This window comes from Zosterops lateralis (assembly GCF_965231275.1).
Source record: "Zosterops lateralis genome assembly, chromosome: 5".
NCBI lineage: Eukaryota > Metazoa > Chordata > Aves > Passeriformes > Zosteropidae > Zosterops > Zosterops lateralis.
In genome coordinates, this window is record NC_139766.1 from 57,672,688 (window position 1) to 57,697,097 (window position 24,410).

Here is a 24,410-nt window from a genome sequence, read left to right on the forward strand (position 1 = left end):
CACTTTTTAAAACAGTTTAAATTTCATGGAAGACAAGAAAACGAAAACATTTTAGAAATATGAGCCAAACGAAATGCCTCCATTAACCACTGTGCTCTTCAGGAAGGTGAGGTGTTATATCAGAGGTGAACAGCCTTACAGTAACAGCAGAGGCTAATTTAAAAGCAAGTGATTATCTGCTTAAAATAACTGCTAATAATAATGCAGTATTATTACATTAGTTTAATGGTAATGACAATGTTTCCTTCTTTGGAAAAGCCAACTTAAATATTTCATTGAAAAATTAAATTACTTTAATAAAGTATAAAGGTTTTCTCCTTTTGCAGGGCTAATCCTGAACAAGACATGAATACATCATATTAATGAGAAACCACAAATAAAATTAAATAAAGTATTTGAAATTGCTATTTTGGTGTAGGCGCACACACTAGACAATTTGGTCTTTTCTCAACATGTTTTTAAGATATTGAGAAATACACTTCCAAAACGCATCATATTGCACTTGGTAGTAATATCAGCATACATTGGTTGCATTTTTCAAGGATAATGAAACCTGCACTTTACTTGCAGTTGTTTTAGTTAATAATGCTCTAAGTTCCTTGTTTATAGAATTTGAAACTGATTTTTTCCCCCTAACCTCAACATCACGAAGAATTTGTTATACTCAATGTTACAATATTGGCAACTGTGGAAGCAAATGACAATACCAGCTTCACTTAACCTCCTGTGCCTTAGGCCCAGAAAACAAGACTCTGCAGGTGTACACTACAATCACATGAATTGCAGGTATACAATGTAATTACACAAATTTTGGGTTAGCAAAGCAACTGTAGGGGAACCTGTAGTCTCCTTCATTTTACCTGAGCTTTGTACTTATCTCACACAACACTTGAGTTTTTGCAATATTAATATTTCAGCTATTTCTGTATTTTTCCACTACAAACTCAAAGGCATGTGTCATCTTAAGGCTCCATAGTATTGATGGTAATCTCTCCAGTAACTCCTTCCAATTCCTTATATATATCATTATTCTTTCCAGTGGCAAATATCAAAGGAATTAAGACTTGAAGCCTATTTCAGAGATCCAACTCTATTTGTAAGGAAACAAATCCAACTCTAATTGAATGAAAAACTGAGACAGAATGGTGTGGGCTACTGAATTTAAGAAAGTTTTACCATATCTTCTAATTCCATCTCTTTCTCTCTGAATATGAATCTCCCAAGAACTTTCTTCCTCTCACATCCCTACTAATTATTTCACTTGGTCAGCTGCTCCCCATCCACCACTCATCATATGCCAGAATCAAATTTCAGCAGCCAAGGAACAGAACAGCCAAAAAAGTATTTTAGTGTGGTGAGACATCTAAGACAGCAATGACGGGACTACTTTGCCAGGCACTATTAGATTGATCCTCCAGGCCACATCTAGGCCCTTAAGATTTTTCCTAGCAATCTGCCTTCCACTCTGCACTTTTGTTGGGATGTTGGCCAGACACCCACCAGATTTCTCCTCCTAGATTACCAGGTCTGGGTATCAGTAGAGAAGGACTACAGGATTGTACAGCAAAGCATATCTTCTCCCCAGTGCAGAGGTTGCCTTACAAGCTCATTTTCAACATAAATTTTGCTTAATTCCAGGCTAAATCCTTGTGCTCTCATCATTCAGTGGGAAAAAATATAACGGAAAACACCTACACACTTCAAAACCACATGTGCTTACTTTTATCATCTCTTATTTAGGTACAAGAAATGTTAAAACCACTTGAAAATGCATGTTTGCTTTTCTTTACAGAATAAAGAAAATAGACTATAGAATAAAGCTTTGCTTTTTATCTGTAATAAAGCTATGCAATTTGTTGAAAATCTAAATTTTTTTCCCAGTCTCTAGACCCATATTAAACAAGTTGCTATTGTTATATATAAATACTTATTGTATCTGGTTTCAGACAGCGCAACCTCAGTTATGGAAAGTGCTCAGCAACCAGGACATAAAAACCTAGTCTTAAACAGACAGGGCCTACAGTGCTGAATTCCCAAGTCAGAACCAACCACTTCCATTTTAATTGACTGTGAAGTACAATGTTATGCAGGTTAACTTACAGCATCTCAATAAACTGTTATGGATGACAGCCACTCACTAAAGAAGTAAAGAATTTATCACCCATTCCATTTTTAATAATTCAAAGACATCAATAATTATGACCTAATCAAAAGAAATGTCTGAGCCATGCAGTCTCATAAGATTTACTGTGATTATATCACAGGCGCAAATATAATAAACACAGATTTCCTGACAATTTCTCTTAAAGAGGAGATTGACAATCCAGAATATTTTATGTTACTTGACCTAGGTGTTCAGATCACAAGAGGAATTAATTACTCCATCTAAATAACCTGCATTTGCAGGCTTTTCCTGCGTAAAGGACTTATTGTCACTAGTAGTTCAATGGATGCATCCAATTTGTCTTAACTAAAAGTGAAAAAAAAATTCAGGTAACCATAGGGGCAGCTTCATCTAAGAGTTTCAGAACCATTAAATAAACAGTGTGGTCCATCCTGAGCATACAAAACAGGGCACACACCTAACATGGAAACCAAACTGCAAATCTGGAAAAAAATGAACTGGCAGGAAAGGGGGGGAAACAAACCAAAACCAAGGCAAGCAATGCTTTGCTTTTTCAAACCACATAACACCACTTCTTGTTACTGTCTCTTCAACTCCTTCAACAGATAGCTCATGGATTTTGAGGAACAATATTTTAGAGCTTAAGAATGCCACTATCCTATTCCTGTGGAATTCAATGCCACTGGAGTCAACATGTTTTTTGTCTTCATACTGAATGTACTGCGGGTTATGAGCTTTCATCTGTCTGAAAACACACGTGGTCCCTCCAACAGGAGCTGTTTATGGGGGCCAGTGAGCTACTGCCCGAGGAACAGTAAGAAAGGAGCAGAGAAAAAGAATACACCCCTGCCCTATTATCAAAGACTTTGTACAGGGCTAATTCTAAGTCCAGACAGATTTATTCACCAGGAGAGGATTGCTAGCTGATAATGTCAAGGTTCTCTTAATGGGCAATGAAACTTTTTGACATGACTCTCACAGAGTATTGTGTGTACACAAAAAAAGTCTCTCAGGAAGCCTCTCAATGAAATTGGGTATATGTGCCTACATTTTAATTTATACTGCAAGGACAGTCTTCTGTCATACCCAAGCCTGAAAGCCATTTGGACCCAGTTAATTATTCAGAAACTTCCTTGTCTCACAGGGGTGATGTTATTTCAGAGCAGGGTAGCAATAATTGGGTAGTAACTGTCCAGAGCTTCCACATTCAGAGGTAATTTCTTTAGCAAGAGCCTTGCAATTACTTCTTTTTGGAAAGCTGCCAAGTTATTCCCCAGGAACAGAGGCAGTGAGAATCTACAGCTATAACAAATCAAGGACCTCCATGTTTGATTTCACTGAGGCAGCTCTGTGTCAAAATCCAACCCTTCCAAGCATCTCAGAAACATACTCACTCCTGCCTCACATTTGTCCCTCATGACACAGATGTGCTGTTCAGAAGCAAACAACCCTGTCTGAAGGGTTCTCAATAGAGAAATGATTTTCTCCCAACACAAATTTACGGATCTTCATCTTAAGATAAAACATATCTACATACAACTGCTCACAGTGCAGATGCTGTAGCAATGAAAGGAATTAGCTTGTAACTTTTAATGCACTTCTAATGTGCCCAGTAAAACTGCTGAAGAGTAAAGCAGGGAAAACAAAAGTGAAGGGCTGTGATACAATGCTGCCTCAGCTGCTGCTGCGAGATTTTGGTGGAAATAGTAGAGACAAACTTCTAAGACAGTTACACCTGCACGATTTTGTGCTAATAGACCCAGACTTCTACTCCACAAAGATCCAGTGATTTTCTTTCTTTCACTAAACATACAGTGACAAATGCCCACAGTCTTACCTTACAACCAAAAACATGAACAATGTAGACAACCACATGTAACAGTGAGACACATGAAGTAAGAAGACTTAGCTTCCACCAGAAAGGGTTGTCAAGCCAGATATCAAGTCACACTAACGTAATAGACACATACTCAAAACCTCCCTTTTATCTCACAAAAATATACATCCTAAAACGGTGCAAACGTTCTACTCCTTTACTATTCCTGACGTGAGTATGACAACACGTCTGCTTATCAAGTTGCAAACAAAATACATCTGTCTATTTCCTCTCCAGTGAGAGCCCTCAGAATTTCTGTTGAAGGTGGCTCAGGTGTTTTACAGTCAAAGCTGATAGAACAGTCTTTGCTAATTGTCATCTTTGTTTTCTGTTCTGAGTTACCTTGATAGCTCCATGAGCCATTACACTGGTTATGCCTTAAATGCTGTGCCTTACTGAAATAAGCTGAAGCCTGCAGGGAAAGCAGGGGTAGAAAAACGCAGTAAAATAAAGTCGTACTGTTCCCTACCCTGAACTTTAGCAGAAAAAAAAACTAAAATAAAAGAAAAATGAAATCTTATTGAAGTGGTTTGGATAGTTGTGACTTCCAGCTTTTTCATTTGACATTAGTGAGACTGAGTATATGGGAAAAGACTTAAGGATGATAAGTCTGCAAGAATAAACACTAACAGCTGCATGGTACTAAAAAAGTCTTCAAATATTCTTGCTTTAAAAATACCATGATTGTAATAAGAAGAACTCGGTGGGGGGTGGGGAAGGAAGAGAGGGCAGAGGGGAAGGGGAAAAAATGTACTAAATTCTCATCACTGCAAAATGGTAGAAAAACAAAAAATACCCCCAAAACTACCAAAAAGACCAAATAGAAACACAACTAATGTCACTGTGCCAGTGAGTCCTTGGTTATAATCCATGATCTCACCAAAAAGTAATAAATTCAAGGCAAGGGAAGTCAGTTTATCCCTCAGTGAAAGGACATCTCAGATACCACAAAGTGCCAGAACACTACAAAGCAGCTGATGCTCTGCTCAATGCAGTAAGTGCTTTGTACACCGAAACCTTGGGTCCACAATTGTTGCTGTCAATAGTGTTCATTCACATTCATGCTGCTGAGATTTTCAAAGGACCACTGCACTGAATTTTGACCACCCTAAAAATTGCATTTGCCCTTTGTTCTCCTGGGTTTCTGGCCACCACTATGCAAGCTGCAAACAGATCCTTAAAGAAAACATATGCTTGCAGGCAGGGATTTTTGTCCTCCCTTTGTGATCACACAATCCATGGTGAACAGGACCAAACAAAGAACAGATCAAAACAAAATCCTCATTTCTGGCACGAAGAATGCCGAGCATGGTGAATTTCAGCCACATGGGAATTTGTTTCTGTAAAATACTGCATAATGATTATATAAAAAGGCTTTGATTACTGTAAAATTCAATGATACGTGCATTTCTAACAGCATTGGAAACCCTAAATGATTACACAAGCCTTTCATGTTTATTCATCAAATATTTAAAATACAGCATAATACAAAACATTTAACTAGTTTACTCTGAGAGCAATTTACTATGCTCTTCGAGCAAAAATTTGCTCAAGAAGATAAAGTCTCAGATTACATCCAATGCATATGTTTCTAATGCAATGTTTAAATATAATTACTCGCTCAGCTTTTGTTTTTAAGTACAAAGTTTCAAATGTAAACATTTACTGGTACAAGCATGGCCATAACTGTAAAAGACACTTTCGCGAGGCACATGGTAAAAGAAGAAAAATCTGTTCTAACAGATTGAATTTGCTGTTTTCAATTGCACAGAACACACACCCCAAAACCTCAAAAAAAAAATCTGTTCCCAACCTCTGACGACTGCTTTCATAACACAAAAGCAAGAGCAGACTTACCATTGCCCCATATACCTTTCTTTTCACATTTTCAATCGTTTTTGGATACTTCACTCTGTTTTACATCAATTCTCTACAAAGGGTGTAATACCTATCAATGTCTACAAACTCTTCAGAAGGAATAAGCAAGGAAGAAGAGGTTCTGGAGTAGCCCTGTGTATTAGGGAGGGTTCTGATTATCTAGAGCTTAATAACGGTGACTATGGGGTTAAGTATTTATAGGAAAGGATCAGGCTGAAGGGCAACAAGACAGACAGATCACCCAACCAGGATGAAGAGGTAGACAAAACGTTGGGAGAAGTCACAGTATCAGTAGTCCTCATTCTCATGGTGGGTCTTCAACTTACCAGGTATCTGCAGGAAATTCAGTCCAGGAGAGAGGAAAGGGTCCAGGAGATTTTTGGAATGTGGGAAAGAGGAATTCCCGACACAGCTGGTGAGTGAGCCAACAAGGGAGGGCCTCACTGGACCTGTTTTTTATGAACAGAGGAGGACTGGTGGGTGATGTGTTGTCTACCTTGGGCATAGTGATCACAAAATGATGAGTTTTCAGATCTCAGAGAAGGAAAGGGAATCAGCAGAACAGCCAGCTCAGACTTTCAGAGGGTAAGGTTTGGCCTGTTTATGAATGTGGTTACCAGAGTCCCTTGGGTGGCAGTCCTGAGGAGCAAAGGGGTCCAAGAAGGATGGACATTCACCATGAAATCCTAAACTGGAGCAGGCCATCCCTCCACACCAAAAGACCTGCTTGTGGGGGGAACAAGACTGGCCTGGATGAGCAAAGAGCCTTGGCTGAAACTCAGGGAGAAAAAAAAAAGAGATTTTCCCTTGGAAGAAAGGGAAAGCAATGCAGGAGAACTACAAGGATTCCATTGGCTTATGCAGGGAAAAAATTAGAAAGACCAAAAGGCCATCTGGAACTTCATTTGGCGTCTGCCATAAAAGACAGTAACAAATGTTTCTATAAATACATTAGCTACAAAAGGAGGGCTAAGGGGAACCTCATCTTTAATGGATGCTGAGGCACACAGAGACAAAGGCTGAGAAAACGTCTGAGGTACTTAATACCTTCTTTGCCCCAGACTTTAATATCAAGACCAGCTGTTGTCTGGGTACCCACGCACTTGAGCTGGAAGAACTGGTCATTCACCTGACAATAAATACAAAACTACCAATGAGAATGAACAAATCTTATCCTCGAATATTTCCTTGTTGCTGAATTTAGCTCAAAGAAATCCTTCACTCCTGCAGTGCCTGGGCTCCCCATGAGGGCTGCAGTACCCAGCCTGCTGGCAGCACCAGCCATTCTCCCTCCAGAGGAGCAGCTCCTCCAGCACCTTGTCCAGGGGGTGTCAGCATCAGAGACACTGGGATAGAAAGCAGATCAACCCTCTGAAAGGACAGAAGTGCATTCTACAACCTGAGGTCATGTTTTCACTGCCAGGTTGCTCCACACTGGCTACAGAAACATTGTGCCATGCTCTGTTTCCTCTATTCATTGCAGCATGCATATTTCAGAGGAAAACATCCCAACCTTCCATACAAGGCACAAGCCCCTTGAACACTAAAAGTCATCATTAGAAATGACAAGGCAGTGCAAAAGCCACCTTGGATTTGTTTGACTGTTCTGATGTGCTCTGTGGCCTAGTGAGAGGCAGAGCAATGAAGGATATAAAAGAATGACATATTTGCAAGCTTTTTAGGCAGTGCTAGAGACTGCAACAATCATGCCTATGTTACTGAAATCCCTAGCTGAGTAAAATAAAATCAACAGGAAAATGTTATAATTTACTAATTTGTTCCTTTCTTTCTAAGCAATTTTCAAGGCAACGCTTTAAACTTTTAGAGAATATCATTGGTGTCATTGGTAGGTGCTTTTACAAATCTTTTCCCAAATGTCAGCTTTTAGAACAAACCTTTGCCTAATGTGAGGCAGCAGTAGCATTTGATTGGCAGAGTAGGTAGAAAAGGAAAAGAAAATGGAAAACTAATGAACAGAACGTGACGATTTTCCCTTATGATACAGCAATAGGGAGGAGTTTGCCTCAATAACAAAAGGAAAAAAACTACTAAAAGGCTAGGAGAAAATGTAGTAGATAGTTTCAAAGGGAGAAAGATTTTTTGCAAAGCTAAATCCTCCCACTGAATTTTCAAGGGAGAGGTGCAAAGAGCAGTAAAGCTACAAACGGACTTTAAGTCTATACCTGTAACTTTACCAGTTTTGACACTTATCCTCAATTCTCTTACAGATAGACTAAAATAGATGAAACCTCTTTGTACCCTCAGCCACTTCAAAGAAAGGATTTATATCAATATAAACCCAAAGGAACGTCAGTAGTTTAAATTTCCCTTTTGGAATCCAAGACTTCTAAAAAAATACAGAAAAAGTCTGACGATAATACCTTAGGTGAATTCGACATGCAGGTGCCTCAAAGAATCAAAAAACATTCCTCTCCTTCTCCTAATAGTGATGTTTAGTAAGAACATCTAGCCTGATGCAAAAGGAAACCAAGTCTATCATCAAGTATATATTTATGAAAAAAAAAATAGATGAGTTTGAAGAGAAACATGAACATCTAAAGTGCTTTAGTACAAGTATTTCTGTGGGTAGGGCTGTGGTAGCCTACAGCACTGCTCTGTTAAGGAGAATGAGCTAATAAGAGTTTCTAATTTAAGGTAATATTTCTCTGCAAATTCTACAGAGACAGCAGTGAACAGAACTGAGAAAGGGAAGACTTAAGTGGCTTTTTCTCCAAACAAAGTATAGCACTTTGCTTCAGTTTTTGAAGAGAAAGTGCTTTAGTATTTTTAGCATTCACAGGAGTGAGGGACTGAGTGCACTCTGGTGCAGGCAGAGAGCAGGAAGGCGAGGGACGAGATTTCACATTTATCTCTGCTAATGCATTTCAGACACTGCTCTGCAGTGCTCCTAATGTTCCTTCAGCAGAGATGGCAAAGCACCAAAGACCAAACTGTATGATGGTGGTGGTGTGACAGGGATCAATGCCCACGAGGGAACATGGAACGCTGTCACTTCAGATTTGGCTTCACAGCTAACTGAAAATGCCTCTGTCGTGATGGACAGTCTTCATTTTCCACTCACCCCAGTGGGATTCAATTTTAATAGGGGCACTTGCAAAATCAAGAAACACACGAGGCAAAACCTTCAGCAATATTTCATTCCTAGTGAGCAGGTTTAATAGAAGATTCAAACTCCAAGAGTTAAAAGACATGTAATTTAAAGCCCAAGTAATCTAAAATTGCCGCTTTACAACATATGTTCCCATATCCAAAACAGAACTTGTAGCCCCACTACTTCTAAAATTATCAAATTATTCTAATTTTCTTCTCAGCAATTAAGATGATTTGGGAAGTAAAAAAAGGAAGACCAGACTGTCAAACATGTAATATTTTAACAGCCTTTTGTACATCCAGTTTCTCCTTGCTCTCAGGTGATAACATTGGAGTGGTTGTGTGTAACTTTCAGTATCACACTTGCTGCAGGACACACATATTCCAAACACAGAAAAACAGCTGCTGCCTCTCAGATTAGGCACTAGACTCCTCACAGTGTATGACAAAATCATCAGCTTTGTATTTTCTGTGGCTCTGTCATGTGGCAGTGGTACCTGGCTTGCCCTATGCAGTATTTTCTTAGAATGAACCCAACATCAGCCCTAAAACTTGCTAGACCAAACTGGGCTAACCTGCATGTCTGTAAGAAAGGTAAGAACAGCATGCTTGTGTGAAAGTGGGACACAAGTAATTTTTTGAAGAGTTTACAAGTCTATAATTTCAATCTTATTAGACAATGATAAAGAACAGGTACAGTCCCAGCATTACAACAAAACCCAACTTTCCAAAATCCTAAAGACAGTGTAGCTCAAGCCAGCAAAACATAAACTTGCCCATGGCAATATGAGAAGAAAAATCTTTGTGATGTAGAAACAGATGTCACTATACATTTTTCATAATATGGCATTACCCACAGATCTGTATAGGAGACTTCACTGGTGATATTTCACATGCATTCCAACTACTTTATTCTAAGTATATCAAAGTGAACTGGGATTACCATAGTCTTTCTTATGAGTTTCTATTTACATGAAAACTTACTGTAACTAATCACTTAAAGACTAGTCAAAACAAACAAAAACCTCTGTTTCATCAAATTAAAAATCCTCAATTACAGAAAGTCTGACACAGTCAAGATATAATTATGATCAACATCAGACAGAGACGTATAAAAAGTGAAAAGTGCAGTCAGAACATTCAGTGTGTCAAGCACAGTGAATGTGATCCCAGCTGCACAGTATTTCAATATAATTAAACCACACTTCTTACATAATGTAAGTTAAATGACAGGCAAGAGTGAAGTAACTATCAGCTTTCTGGCACAGGAATACTAGCATTGAAAAGTTATTTTCAAGATTTTTTTAAAAGAGGAGGCCAAAAATAAATTCTGGTTGTTTCTCAGTGAGGAGCACCCTCTTTCACTTTAATATTAGGATCTGTGTGCACAAACCAAGAAGTATTATAGTCAAAATGCAGCAGGTTTGAGAATGAGAGCTAATTCTCTTGTACAGACAGAGGTTTAACAAAACCCAAGAAAATGCTTTACCCTGTAATGTACTCACTGCACTTTCCCCACCTTCTCTACAGTCTTCTATTTGTGGCAGTAAAACCCTGCTGAGTTTAATTAATGCACAGAATTCACTTGTTACAGTTGCAACGAGAGAAATAAGAAAATTAAAGTATATATTTGTGACAAGGGATATTAGCTATTAACTGAGCTTATTAACTGAGGCAAGCAGTAGTACAGCCCTGACGCTGTGGGAATTATTACTGTAGCACAATTTCTGAAAAATATCTCAGTCAAATCCAAGGTTTATTTTTGCCATAGATGCCCAGTTATCTGAGCTGGTGTCTGCTCTGGAGCATAGCCTAGAAGACCAGGGCATGCCTAGCAAGCCTGGATTCTCCTCCACCCCCAACTGGATTTTCTGTCTGTTTGGAGGAATGGTGGGACTCCATTTAGCAGCTGTAATATGGCAGCACTTTTTGAAGAACAAGAAAGCCAGCTCTGCTGTAGACTGGAGAATCAGAACTGTGACAACACAGCACTTGGAGTAGTTTTACTGCCAAAGAAACTCATCCAATTTCTTGGGTTGTGAAGCAAGCACAGAGGTCTGTATTGTTGCAGCTATGCTGGCAATGATATCAAATTATAGCTCATTTCAACTTGACTTTTATGAACCTACATAAACATTCAGACTTGAAAAAAAGCTACCCAAACTAACAGAAAGTGTGATGGATTTATTACAGGTAAGAAAGTCAAGTTTTACCATCACTGAGATTTTAGGGTGTAAACAGAAGTCCAGATACTGCCACAAATGAAGTTGCAACCAGGGTAGCCTGGGGTCATTCACATATGCTGCAGCCCACTTTGATTTGAACCTTACATCATCTTATTTAATTTTTTCTTACCTATATCCAGCTTTAGAATGGCTGAGTAGTAAAAAATGCCAAATATATGTAAACCAGAGATGGGATTAATATTTTCCCCTACAAAAAGATCTAGAATGTTTCACATAGGAATAATATAAATGTTATGACAATAGAAAAAGGTATTCTCCCATGATTTCCAAGCTACATCAGTTGGATTCCCTGGCAGAGACTCTAGTCCTCCACTCTAGTACTACACTTGTAAGGAACAGTTACAGAAGGTTCTTACAGATTTGCAAGAAGCTTATCAAATTATATTAATTCTCTAGGGTAGATCTTCTCCTGCATAAGAAGCAGTAGAGAAGCCTGGAGCTAGAAAAGCAGAAGTACAGGGAGCAGTACTATGAATCCAGTTCACTTTTATCACTTACAGGTAGGAGATTATTTTCCAGCATCTGTCAGAATGAAACTGGAAGAGAAGGACAAAGTCCAACTCCATTAACTCAATGCCTGTTACCTGTCCACACATGACAACTCCATTGAATAAACAGCAGATCCCATTTTAAGCCCTTGTAGTCTAATCTAAACTTACCAAATTTAAAAGGTATACATTATAAAACGCACATACATGTCCCTTCCCTGGTTATTCTTAAACACAGAAGAAATCCAGATTCTATGCTTAAAATAGTCCACACATTCCCATGAAAGAGCACAGTGAGGGTACAGAACCAACCTGTTGGCTCGCAAAGGTTGAAAATTTAAACAAACAGATCAATAATTTTCTACCTGAAAAAAATGACAAATTCTTAAAACATAGAACTTCACTTTTGTAAGCAGTTCAAAGACAGTCTCAAGCTTTAAATTATGCCTTTAATTTCCTTCTTATAAATAATGAACACATATACAGTCAGGACATAAGCTTGCACTTGCTTTAATCATGCTGGGTGCCAACTACAGATATGTAAAGAGCAATTCAGTTAATTAAATACAGGTGTCAAAGGCCATTCTTGATGCCCAAGGGCCAACTATCAGCTGGACTCCAGCTGCCACAGAAGAAAAACACATCTCCCATAGGTCCTATGATGACGTCTAGCTCTGTAAAGTTGTCTTAGACTGCCTGGAACACATAAAATGGCACTCAAGCTCCATGTTTGGCAGTTAAATCACTCAGATTGTCCCACTGACCTCCATATATCAGCTCAAGTGAGTAACTTCCAAGAATAAAAAGCTGACTCTGTATTCAAGAATGTACAACAGCAGAACCATAAATGATTCACCTCTAGCTGTGACACTGTAGAGTTTGGACTGCTACAAATCAATAACAGAAGCAGCGACAGAAAATTGCGGGTATCGCCACACAAGAGATTAAAATAAAATATGAGTAGCTAACTCCCAAGTTAAAGGCTCATCTGTCATTCTGGTTTCTGCATATAAGTGGAATATTATCAGAAATTTATTTCTGAAAAATTATTCTGAAAAAATATAGTGGTGCTGTCTCAGTCTCTTCCATGTGTTCTCTGCCCTCAAAAATCATACCAGAACAATCTTTTATTTGCCAGGAATACCTGTGCTGACTTATATAACCAGTTAAAAAGCCAATAGCAAAGTGCGTGTCTTAAGTCCATGGTTCTCTTTCTCTACTCTCTAATATATCAACAACAGGTAAAGTAGATTTTAGGCACAAGAGAACAACAAAACCAATTTTACATCAACCCATTTCCCCAATTTGCTAAGAAGAGCCAAAGAACTGCACAGCAAGAAACTTATTCCTCAGTAAGATCTGTGCAAAGAATGAAGCAAAGAACTTACCGTGTCTTGGGATTTATCTTTGACATCGTAGACTGTTAGCTTGATTTTAGTTTCCTCATAGATGGGGTATTCCGGTGGGAAGGTCACACCAGTCAAAAACAGTGGATCTTTTGTACCCTGTGCAACATGAGTAAACACTCAGTAAGGTAACAGCTGTGCAAGGTGTGGGATGTCACTGTGGAGGCACAGAAACTCAAAAGGTGTCAGCTGTCTACAACAGAGATGGGAACAGCTCAGACTTATTACCCAATCAATGAGAAAAACAAACAACCTTAAAACTTTATCAGGAAAACTAAAAACAAACAAGCAAAACCCAAACAAAACCACAACAACTTCCTGGAAAATTTTTTGACTGGAAAGGATATGAAGTGCTTCCGAAGCAGAGCCTGGTAACATGGTTTTGAACAACTCAGACATTATCAGGTTCTGGAATATAACCTGTAATAACCAAACCTTTCTTACTCCCACGACACTTTCTGAAAGCAGTGCAATTTTGTCCTAATTTAAATGAGCTAAAGATTTAACTTGCACATACATAGAAAAAAGAGTAATCTTCATTAAGCCACAATAACAAGACTCTCTATCACATTAAGGCTATTGATTTGTGGAGGGGGGATTGAAATACTCCTCTTTAGGCAGTACTACAATAAAATAACATTCCTGTGCTTTGAAACATTATGATTACACCTAAAAGCTGTACACAGAAGTAATTATATCATAGCTAAAGATATACAATTAAATGAATCATACAAAATGTTGTTTATAATTTCTTAATGTTTAATTATACTTAATTTCCAAAGATTACCAGACATGTATCCTTAATTTTTCCATTAAGTAAAAAAAAAATAATGATTATGCATGACAAAGGTAGTTTGTCTTATGGATTAACTTTCTGTGCCCCTGCCTTCCCATCCACCAAAGCTTGACTGCAAAGCCGAGAACCTTGACAAAACAAATTCAAGAATTTATTGAGGTTTAAGACATTACATTAGAAAATGCATCAACTTCTACTAATATATATATATAGTTATCTATTCATCTTCTGCATGACATCATTCCAGACAGTCTGCAATGAAACATCCTGATCAGATACAAGATATTTGAATTAAGCAGTTTCAGGATGGTTGAGGGCTGAAACCATAATAATTTAATTAGTAGCTGGTTGAAAGTAATCACACAAAGAGCTCATGAAATATTCTCATTTTATTTAACAGTTAAAACAGGCCTCTGGTGAAATCATGTGTGTGTTTACAATGAGACTTCCCTGGTCCTAGTGAATGTCTCCAGTAAGTTAAGCAAGTTACACCTACATTGCTCACCCTTAATTTTCTCTGAAGCATTTTTGCTGTTTCTGACACAGATGGTTACAGGGCAAAGCAAGGACTAGCAAAGCAGCCTCAAACAACTTTTGTTGTAATGTATGATGCAAGTCACAAATTATTTTATATAAAGTCACAGACATTACGTACACAGATCCTTTTCCCAAATTATAGATGTAGGGGTAATATTTTTCAAGTTGCAAAAGCATCCAGCTCTCTAATGGAAAAAACCAGAATAAGAAACAAATAGGAAAACAGACCACACAACACACCTATGTTTTTCTGCAATTTAAAAATACTTTGCAAACTCACTATACACTTAGTTCAGTTTTATTTTGCCTTGTTCCTTCAAGAGAGCAGCTATTCCCTGTTTCATTCTAAGCTTATGTCTGGAGAATTGGAATATTCTCCATTCCTCTAATTGGAACAACGGAGCTTTCATGAAAACCCAAGTTAATTTCTGTTTATCCTGGTTAAATGCCAAGAACTACAGCACACTTAGGTATGCTTTACTAACTGCCAGAGCGTGCTTGTCTTACCTAAGACTATGCACTAACTTGTTTTATCCCTAACTCACTTTCTAAGGAAAAAATGAGCAATCCATTAATCAACATGTTAATTAAATAAGAAAGACTCTCACCTCCACGATTTCAGTGCTTGAATATCGCGTCAAAATGTGCTCTGCTGGATGCACCACTGAGACTTGGATAAACGTGTTCAGCTTCCGATCACGGGTAGCAGCCACTAGATCCTTGCATGCTAGAGACAGTGCAAAATAAAAATAAAATACTCAAAAGCAAACTCCAGGAAAATGCTGTCACAGGCACAGGACAAAGCAGACCATGCTCCCGCTCCAGATTAAATCTCCGGAGACAAGTCGATTTAACAGAGGAAGTCCCTTGGAAGTAACTTACAGAAATAGGAAGTCACATGCCACAGAACCAAGCTGAGATCTCGTTTCCACTAAAAATACTTGCAGCTTCTGCAAAGCTCCCTGCCAGAGGCTCATCAGCCCCAGTCCACGGGCGTGCGCGCGCATACGCGCACACTTACACACGCTGCAGTAAGTAGTTAATTTTACATACCTACTCATTTCATTTGCCCACAAAAATCTCTCTCAGCAGCCTCGTTGGATTCTCTCTTGTCTGACAATTTTCCCAGTTACACAACCATTTCAAACACATTCTAAAGCAGCTAATTGCTATCAGTGGTTAAGTTGGTTTATATTGTTTGTTACTACTTGTGAACTTAGCAGAACTAGTTGTCAGGTATAAATCTACTTACCTAAAAGCAGACAGCAATATAACCAATTCTTTTGTCAGGCACTGGTATATAAATGAGAATTGCATTTTGCCAATATAGCATCATTATTAAAACTCATTCTACCTAATAGAGAAATTCAGTTCTGGTTGAATAATTCATTTTTGTCCTGGGCTCAGAGTCGTGCAGGTGACTGAGATCATTCTTTAGGCTAACACACCCCATGCCTTCAAAATGAAAGGGTGAAAGCACTGAAGAAAAAGGAGGAGGAAATAAATAAATGCACCATTAGCTGCTCCACAGAAGGGACATAGATTAATGGGGCATACACTGGCTCAAAAGCAAAAACCCATCTACCTTTTATTCTTCCCTAAGGAATATACAGCAGGGAATATGCTGGTGGGATCTACCTAGTGCTTTCTGCAGGGTAATAAACTACCCTGGGATCTCAGAAGCCTGAGGCAAGCAAAGCCTATGTTTTCAGAGAGGGTAATTGTCAAGGAAGAGCTGAGGGCATTTTCTATGAGCCACTGCCTACACCAGGGGCTTCCTCAAGTGCAGCTGACCTTTAACTTTTCAAAAGGTGAGTCAGATTATCCTCACAGCAAGCAAACTTGGTCTGATGAGAAGCCAACGTTAGAAAAGCTCTGATAAATACAAAAGGCCAACTCAGCTTGTTTTATACCTTTTTTTTTCCTTTGGGCTTGAACCTGCTGCTGGAGTAAATAAAAGGAAACCCAGCTGAAGCTTTTTTACCACTCTTTTATTACAGTTAAAAGAGACAGGGAGACAATTAAATCTAACCTTCAGAGATTAAAGTTTTTGCTTTAGTCCAAATTACCAATGAAATCTCCTGGTACATAGTCTCAAACTGACCCTATTATAATTTGGTAGAAAAAGTGAGATAAGCATAAAAGTTGTGCTTTGTGATGAAGTCCTTACAAAACAACTGATGTAACAGCACAAGCCTCAAATAGTGAATTGCCAGCAAGTCTTTGCTGCTAAGACTCACCACATTGTTAAAATGACTGAATATTGACACTACTTGACGTCACCTGAAAAATTACAGTTGATTTACTGAAAAGCAGCTGCCAAAGCACAAAAAGGTATGCAGACAACTTTTGACACTATTTGACTTTGTCCTCACTAAAGCTGATCACAGACTAGTAGTAGATCACTGATATTTCCAAATATAGCCAACTCCCCCCACAAAACCTGATCTCCTGCCACCATATAACCCTTAAATACTGCACTCTATAATAATTTTTTAGAATGTAGCACAGTTTCAGAGGAACGGCAAGAGAGCTCATGTTCACTATCAGAAGCTGGAATGGAGAGACAGCCAAATTTTTCACACCCACCACACAGGAAGGCTAGCCAGGTCACAATTCAAAAGAATACAACAAAAGGGAGAAAAACAAAGAGACTCACACACTTAGGAAAAATAAAATTAGACCCCCAAAAAACACTACCAGTGACCCTGGTAGGAACTCTATAGCTGAACTCTTGCAAAAAGTACTAGTGCCTGATGAATGGAGGTAAAACCTCACAAATAATAATTTGATCTAGCTGTGGCTTGTCTCAAATACATTATCTAGATGTGACTAAATCTTTTAGCTGCCAAGAGTACAAGCTTTTATCCTATTGAGAAACCCTTTACAATAGAAAGAAGATTTGCACTAAAGTGGTCACTACCTTGGTGCTATCTGAACATAGGAGACAATATATTTCTGTGACAGTACTGCAATCCAGTCATTAGATCATTTTTCCTGTAAAAAGGTAGCTTAACAGCATGATCCTGAATTTCATTGGGTAGAGCTGACAAGAAAATAACTCATCTGCATATCTCCAGTAGGGAAGATCAGCAAAAAGCATCAGAACTCTTTGGGAGACTCCGGTGCAGAAGGATAAATGAAATTAAATGAAACCTGCATCTACTTTGATGACAGTGTTATTTATCTCTATTGTGAGACCTGACTGCTGCTGTTCACAACTCTCCTTTCAGTCAGAGAGCATATTCAATAAAGTTGCCCCTGGTAAAGAACACAGAAGTTGTCAGTGTGAGCCACAGTGCATCACTTCCCTTCAAAACAGCCCAAATGAAAAGTTCAACAAAACAAAAGGACTACTTTTCAGCTGATGCCAGAGAATAAAAGCTTGTTATATCCTGTTCTCAGGCTGGCAAGCTTCACAGCCCCGGGCTGCATTACTGCCCTTTGAATGATTTTACTATCAGCACCTCCAAAACAAAGAAACAAGTGGACAAAGTGAAACATTAGCCAGTTAGGTAATCAGAAGACCAGCTACATGTTATATATTTAAACATGTGTGTTAGGTATTACTAGCACACCACTTAAACATGATGAAAACACAAGCATGAAAGGCATTCTGAGGCTGTTTCCTTAACTGCAAATGTAACACCGTGAGGGCAGGTAACAACATCAACACACTTTCCACCAGAACCTTCGCCCAAGCAGACCACAGGTCATGTTACCTCTCAATACTTCACTATGTCTGAATTGATTCTGGAAAAAATCATCAACAAAACTCAGTGAAATGAAGTGCCAGCTTGTACTTACATGCCAAAAGTATATGAATCTACTCATTGTGACTGTTGACTCAGTGTTTTAAAGCCTGAGTCATCCATTCCCCTGGTGACCCCACCTCTGCTGAGCCTATCAGTGTACAGGGAATGTTTAAGGAAGAACTGTAGTAGGAATAACTTATGCTTTAATATCAACAAAGAAGAAAGTTAAGATGGCAAGAAGAAACAAATGCTCTTCTGATATTTCACTGTTCCCTGTGGTGCACTGACATGATGGCTGTGCTCTCTGTCCTTCTGTGTGTGTGTGCCCACATAAAGAAATGAAAAATTGGTTACTGTTTCCTCATGGGACCTTGGAGGATTTCTTGAAAATATTACTTCTATATAGGAAGAGAGCACAGAGATAAAAGCTAAAAAAATCCCAATTACTATACAACAAGTAAGGAGAAAGGAAATAAACAAAACCCAAAATAGAAAAAACCTGGAAATTCATCATCTACCTTCCCTGAAACGGTAACATTTCTGACCAGACACTCAGTACTCTCTGCTCCCAGCACAAAGCTCACTGGAGCCAAAAAAATTTAGTCTGGCAGAGCAACAGGGAGATGTAACATCTCCCAGAAATGGAAAAGATCCAGCAGCCAGAACATGGGCAGTGGGAATGAAAGACGCTCCCAGCTCAGAGTTGTTTGAGAAATGAGCTAGGGAGGAGACCAAAAATTGAGAAATGGCATTGAAACTGAACAGTTTATTTTTACTGGTGGGGAAAAATACAGTACATTGGTGAATGTCTTCTCACAGTCTGGATTCACACAATGCATGTATTAGCCTATATGACAGTGTGAAGGTAGCTCTTTTTTTAACCAGTGACAGAAACACCATTTCCCACAGCTTCATTCCTTCCCATATTCCTAACCAAAACAGATTCCAGGGGGCTGGCTAGGAACAGGAATTAACAACATAGTTGTCTCCAGGGCATGCTATTTTGTATGCTGTCAAAACAACAGAAAATTGGTAGTGTTGAAGACAAGGGGCATGGGAAAAGCTTGGGTCTCACACACATATATATATACGAAGGGAATATTCAAATTTTTATTCTTTTCACTGACAATGCAGCAGCATTATTATCCCAAAGCAACTGAGTTTATAAATAATAATGTACAGTCTGTCTTGATAAACTAATTAAGTAAGGTGTAGTTATTCCTTAGTGGTCAAAAGGACATGTTAAAGAAGGGAACACCACACTTGTGCTACAAGCAGAACACTGAACAGCACACAGTTTGCTTTCCCCCACTGTGGGGCAGGGGGGTTTTGGGGATGGTAGCAAAGTGTCAGAGAAGGAAATAAACATCAGCACTGCTTCTGTCTCTGCTAAAAATTAATATCTTCAGTCAGGCATATGCAAAAGCTTAGGAATAATCCAATTTTGGAGCACATAGGAAAGCTTTAGCCACACTTCTGAATTAAGAGTGCAAATGCAACTACGAGAGGGCTGAAAACTGAACAGCAATGTGTTCTCTCTTTGGCAAAACATGCCTGAAAGCAAACAAAATGAACATTTGAGGATGGGCATTTAGCACAGAATGGTGTTAATGACCATGCCTGCTAGTGCTCTGTAATAAACTTCATTAACTGTTTTTTTGTAAATACTACTAACTGGTTGCCCCATTCCTGTGCCAGCAGGAATGCTTCCGTTTGCTGATGGAGACAGAAAGAACAGAGAAGTTGCAATGTGGACAATTGGCAATGTGGACTCCCAGAACAATTCACCGTGCAACACTAAATGTCAAAGGATGCAGCCAAAAATTATAATGTCCATGTTACTACAAGATGAGGGAAGAGTTACACAGCCATGCAACAGGTATGCATTAGGAGGAACACTCTTTAACTATAGTGACCAAAATAGTGACCAAACTCAGCTGAACTCTATACTGAAAATAAACTCTGTGCAATAGAAGAGCACATTTGGAGCACATATACAAGTAAGTAAAGATCTACTGATTTTTACCTACAAAGACATTCAAGATCACTGTTCTTGTCTCTGGAGATGAGAGGCTTCTATAAAAATAATATATCTGTTCTCTAGAACATGCAGCTGGCTGCTAAAGTAACCTAGTTATATTTTCAAGGAAATGTACATACATAAAACAATTAGTATCCTTCAGGGATGTCTGTAATGAACAACAGGAAGAAAATTTCTACCAACAATCCAAGGAGAAAGATGACAGGAAAGTCTTACCAAATGAAGCATGAAAAAATATCTCTATGGCATCTCTACAAGTACAGGTTTAGGGAGAATAAACCCCCACAAACACCAAACAATATTAACAGTACTATCTGCAAATAATATATCAGTATGCTATCCAGAATAACAGCAATCATTACCCACTTAATTTGCAGCTAAAAGAACATGATTATTTATGAGTCATTGAAATAAGATACACATGAATGCTGCTGGGGGGCAATGCTGTAGGGTAGGGATAAGTGATGTGCCCACGAGTTGCCAGCTGCACTCATCATCTTATTTGCAGATGAAGTGAGTGATTAACCTGGTTAGAATTGCCACCATGAAAATCAGAAGTGATCTGTTTCAGAGTAAGGCCTGTGTGAGTGTAGCTGCAAATAGGCTGTGATCCCAGCTGAGGTGGTGGAGTGTGACTGCCAGAGTGGTGCTTGGATGGTCAGACAGGAAAGTTTCCTTAGCAATGCAAAGGTTTGATCCACAACTTTTCATTGCCATTGCCAGCATTTCCTGAGCAGGGGTTTCAATTCTTTTGACATGCTAGAATAGGTCCATTTCCCCTTACAGCTTTGCTATTTACCCGGACAACTCCAGATACTTAGGGGTGTAAGTATGATAGATTGCAAGAGGCTCAGGAAACAGGCTGACTGGATCAACACAGCACACAGGCACCATCTCTGCACTGCAGGAGCAAATGCATGGTTACATGTGTTAAGTATCCATCCAGTGCTGTTTACATTTGTTGTGCATTGATCCACTGCTAACGTCAGACAATCTGTTCCAGCACACCCACAATCCTCCTCCAACTTTATTTACAGCTGTGGAGAACTGAATTCCATCATCTTCCTGCTCTAGACTTCAGCTACACAACAGCAACAAGAAGAGAACTTTCAGCTTGCATTAGAAAAGTCCCTTAAGTAATGAAACAAACTGCTTTTGATCAAGATTTTTGAACTTCTTTAATTTTTGAAAATGCGTATTTCTGTGTATCTCTTTCAAGTAGTTACAAAAAATCATTTTTTCCCAAAAAGACTGCATTTCCTTACTGAGCGCACTGTGACTGTAACAGCACAGAAAATTTTCTTGGAGATGCTGCAGTAGACTTGTGACAGCAAAGCAGATATCTTGCTGTTTACTTTAGATTATCAATTATCCTCTTTCCTTCTGTTCAAAAATATCCCACTCATGGCATCACCTCCTAATGATATTTAGGCTCTGATCTTCAGTGTTCTAGTGAGAAAAATGAAGAAAGAAGAGGGGCAGGGGAGGAAAAGGCTTGAAGCCTCACAAAAACTTGCTATACATTACTACACTCCAGAATATATTCATATCAAAACCAATTTTGGTATTGTTACTCCAAGGCTGCAATTTATTTTGGTGTTGCTGATATTTCAGAATACCACAAAATGGTTTAAATCTTCATGGAAACAGAGCTAAATACCATTTCCTCCTTCACCTTTTCCTAATATTGTCATATCAAGTATCTAATGAAGAAGATAATCTGGCTCACAAATAATTTCCCACAGTAATTTCTCTCACAAATTTCTCACTATCCAAAAAATAGAATGATTACCAGTTAAAGTACTAGATGAAGAATCAGAAGATGTGCAAATGGTAATCAGACTTTCATTTTTCTTTCAACTCTGAACTTCTTTATACTATAAGCTCACAGAAAACAATTAGAACCTATAACAATTCCTTTCCAATTTTATAAATAAAATATATTCTGCTACTTCCTAAAATTTTTGATATCTTTGGAAATAAATAAATGTAAAAAAATACATCAGCAATACCACAGGAAGATAAGAAACAAAAGTGCCAACTCTCAAAGTTTTCAGTCTGCCACATCTGTTTTTATTACAGCAGCAAACATTGCTTCCTTTGACATAAGCATTTATTCACTGCTATACCAGTTGTCAAGTGCAGCATTGCATGAGTTTGATCCTCAGTGTGCAGTATTACTTTACAACACTGTAGAGACAAGGTTTTTCTCTAATATGTAAAGAAAATTCAGCTGTTGCTTAGCCTGACTCCAAATCCATGTCACCATATGCGTCTTCACAAGATACTTTCAGGCTTGGCAAGGAAAGAAGCTCCCCTCTCAAAACAAAGGAAGACAGTCAAATAACAGAGTCCAGCAACTACAGCAGACAAGAAGGTTCAGGAAGAGCTCTAAACAACCTAAAATCTTTTAGGGTGCTGCAAAACAGCTGCTCTGAGCAGCTGTAAGGGAGCTACTCTGGCTCCTGAGTAGAAGTCCAGCTACAGGAGCCCAGCTCTCAGGACAAAGTGATGGACCTGTAGCCTGGACAAGGTACCCAAACCAGCTGATGTTAGCATTGATGTAAGTACACCTAAGAAATGCTGCAGGTTGAGAGGCTGCATTAAGGATTGTGTGTAAAATTACCTGGAGCAACCCTGTAATTAATTATAAGCTAATTGACATGTGGCCTCAGCCCTGATGCCCACGAGACTCTGCTGGTGAATAAAATTATTAATTCCTTCTTTAAATAAAAATGTTGCATAGTAAAGGTAATCAAATGAAGATGCCAGGACAAGATGCAGCAGGGAGCAATATTAACAACAGTAACTCACAAAAGAAAAGACAGGCAATAATAAAAGCAAACTATAGGTCTACTGTCTTACTGAACAGCCTTAAGATTCACCTGTGTGGGAAGAGCTGTGTTTCTTCCTTTCATTCTGCCAAGGAAGGGGACAAGAAAGTGATGTAGTTTCAACTTCATAAAGATTTTAAAAAAAAAGTCCCCAAAATAAAATAATTTGAAAACCCCACCAGAACCACCTCTTCAACATACCCTAAGGAAAGAGAGCAGGAATGTTTGAGCCCTATAGCACTCCCCATGTGCAGTGCTCAAAAGAGGTAAAATGTGGCCTTCTAAAAAAATTAGGCAGCATATGATTTACCTGTATATTTGTAACGGCTTTTTTTCATTTTAAGTCCCTACTCTACTCAGTTCCTAAATGTCAGCCTGATTCACAACTGGTTCTCATTGCACAGGTGTCTGATGTTGAAAATGACCAGTGAGACGGCCTAAAAAGATGGTCCTCTACAGAAAACACAATGCAAAGCACTGACTAATCCCTCCAATATGCCAGAGGTGACCTTTTAGCAAAACAAAACCCACAGATCTCAAAGGAAAGCAGACTAAAATGTACTTCAAAGACAAGGCAAAGAAGAGCAAGACACACTTTTAATCAAAGGAGAAAATAGATTTCTGCAATCCAGAACAATCACTTTTAGCCCAGTAATGATTAAATTTCCTGGTAAGGAAATGCTTGATAAATGTTAAATAATCTGCATTCAAGCTGTAGTTAAAAGGAGATGTTCTAACATAAGTAAGCCTTGTTTGAAAAGGTGGCTTTTCTAGATTAATATTGAAATTAAAGGTCCAACTAAGAGGCAATGATTAACTCCTTAGAGGATTTTGAAGCAGTCATTCTGACCAATAATTTGATTGCTTTAATAGCATGGGACCTGCACAAGAGAGCAAAGGAGGACTCTTTCACAAGAAATTTTAGAAAACATATTTGTATATTTTTTTTCCCACATAAATGACAGTCCAGAAATAATAAAACCTCACGGGTCAGGGGTCATGTCAGAGGAAGAGCTTGAAGGAATCCATCTCCCATGAGCATCCAGCATTTGTTTACTTGCATATTCTGAAGGAATAACCTTTTCTCCTAAACTTCTCCAAAAAATGTACCTCAGCCATGAGAACTCTGGTGGTACAGACAAACAGTCTTCTAAAAAGTACAGGGTGAAAAACACCATAGTGACTGTAGCTGTTAGAATTGCCTAGTTGTTACTTTAAAGTAGCATTTTTAAAGCAGCACATACATTTGTATTCGTAGTTTCTTCAATATCAACACCAAGCTAATTTCCCCTCCAAGATACTGGCTCATAATTATTG

At 38.6% G+C, this 24,410-nt stretch overlaps 1 protein-coding gene across 1 annotated transcript in view; it reads right to left on the minus strand.

The window, feature by feature from the left end:
- The window catches only part of INPP4B (inositol polyphosphate-4-phosphatase type II B), a 293,656-nt gene that overhangs the window by 146,391 nt on the left and 122,855 nt on the right, over positions 1 to 24,410 (minus strand). Inside the window, 2 exon segments of the mRNA XM_083862435.1 lie at positions 13,113 to 13,229; positions 15,072 to 15,190. Of these exon segments, the coding sequence (XP_083718561.1) occupies positions 13,113 to 13,229; positions 15,072 to 15,190 (236 nt within the window).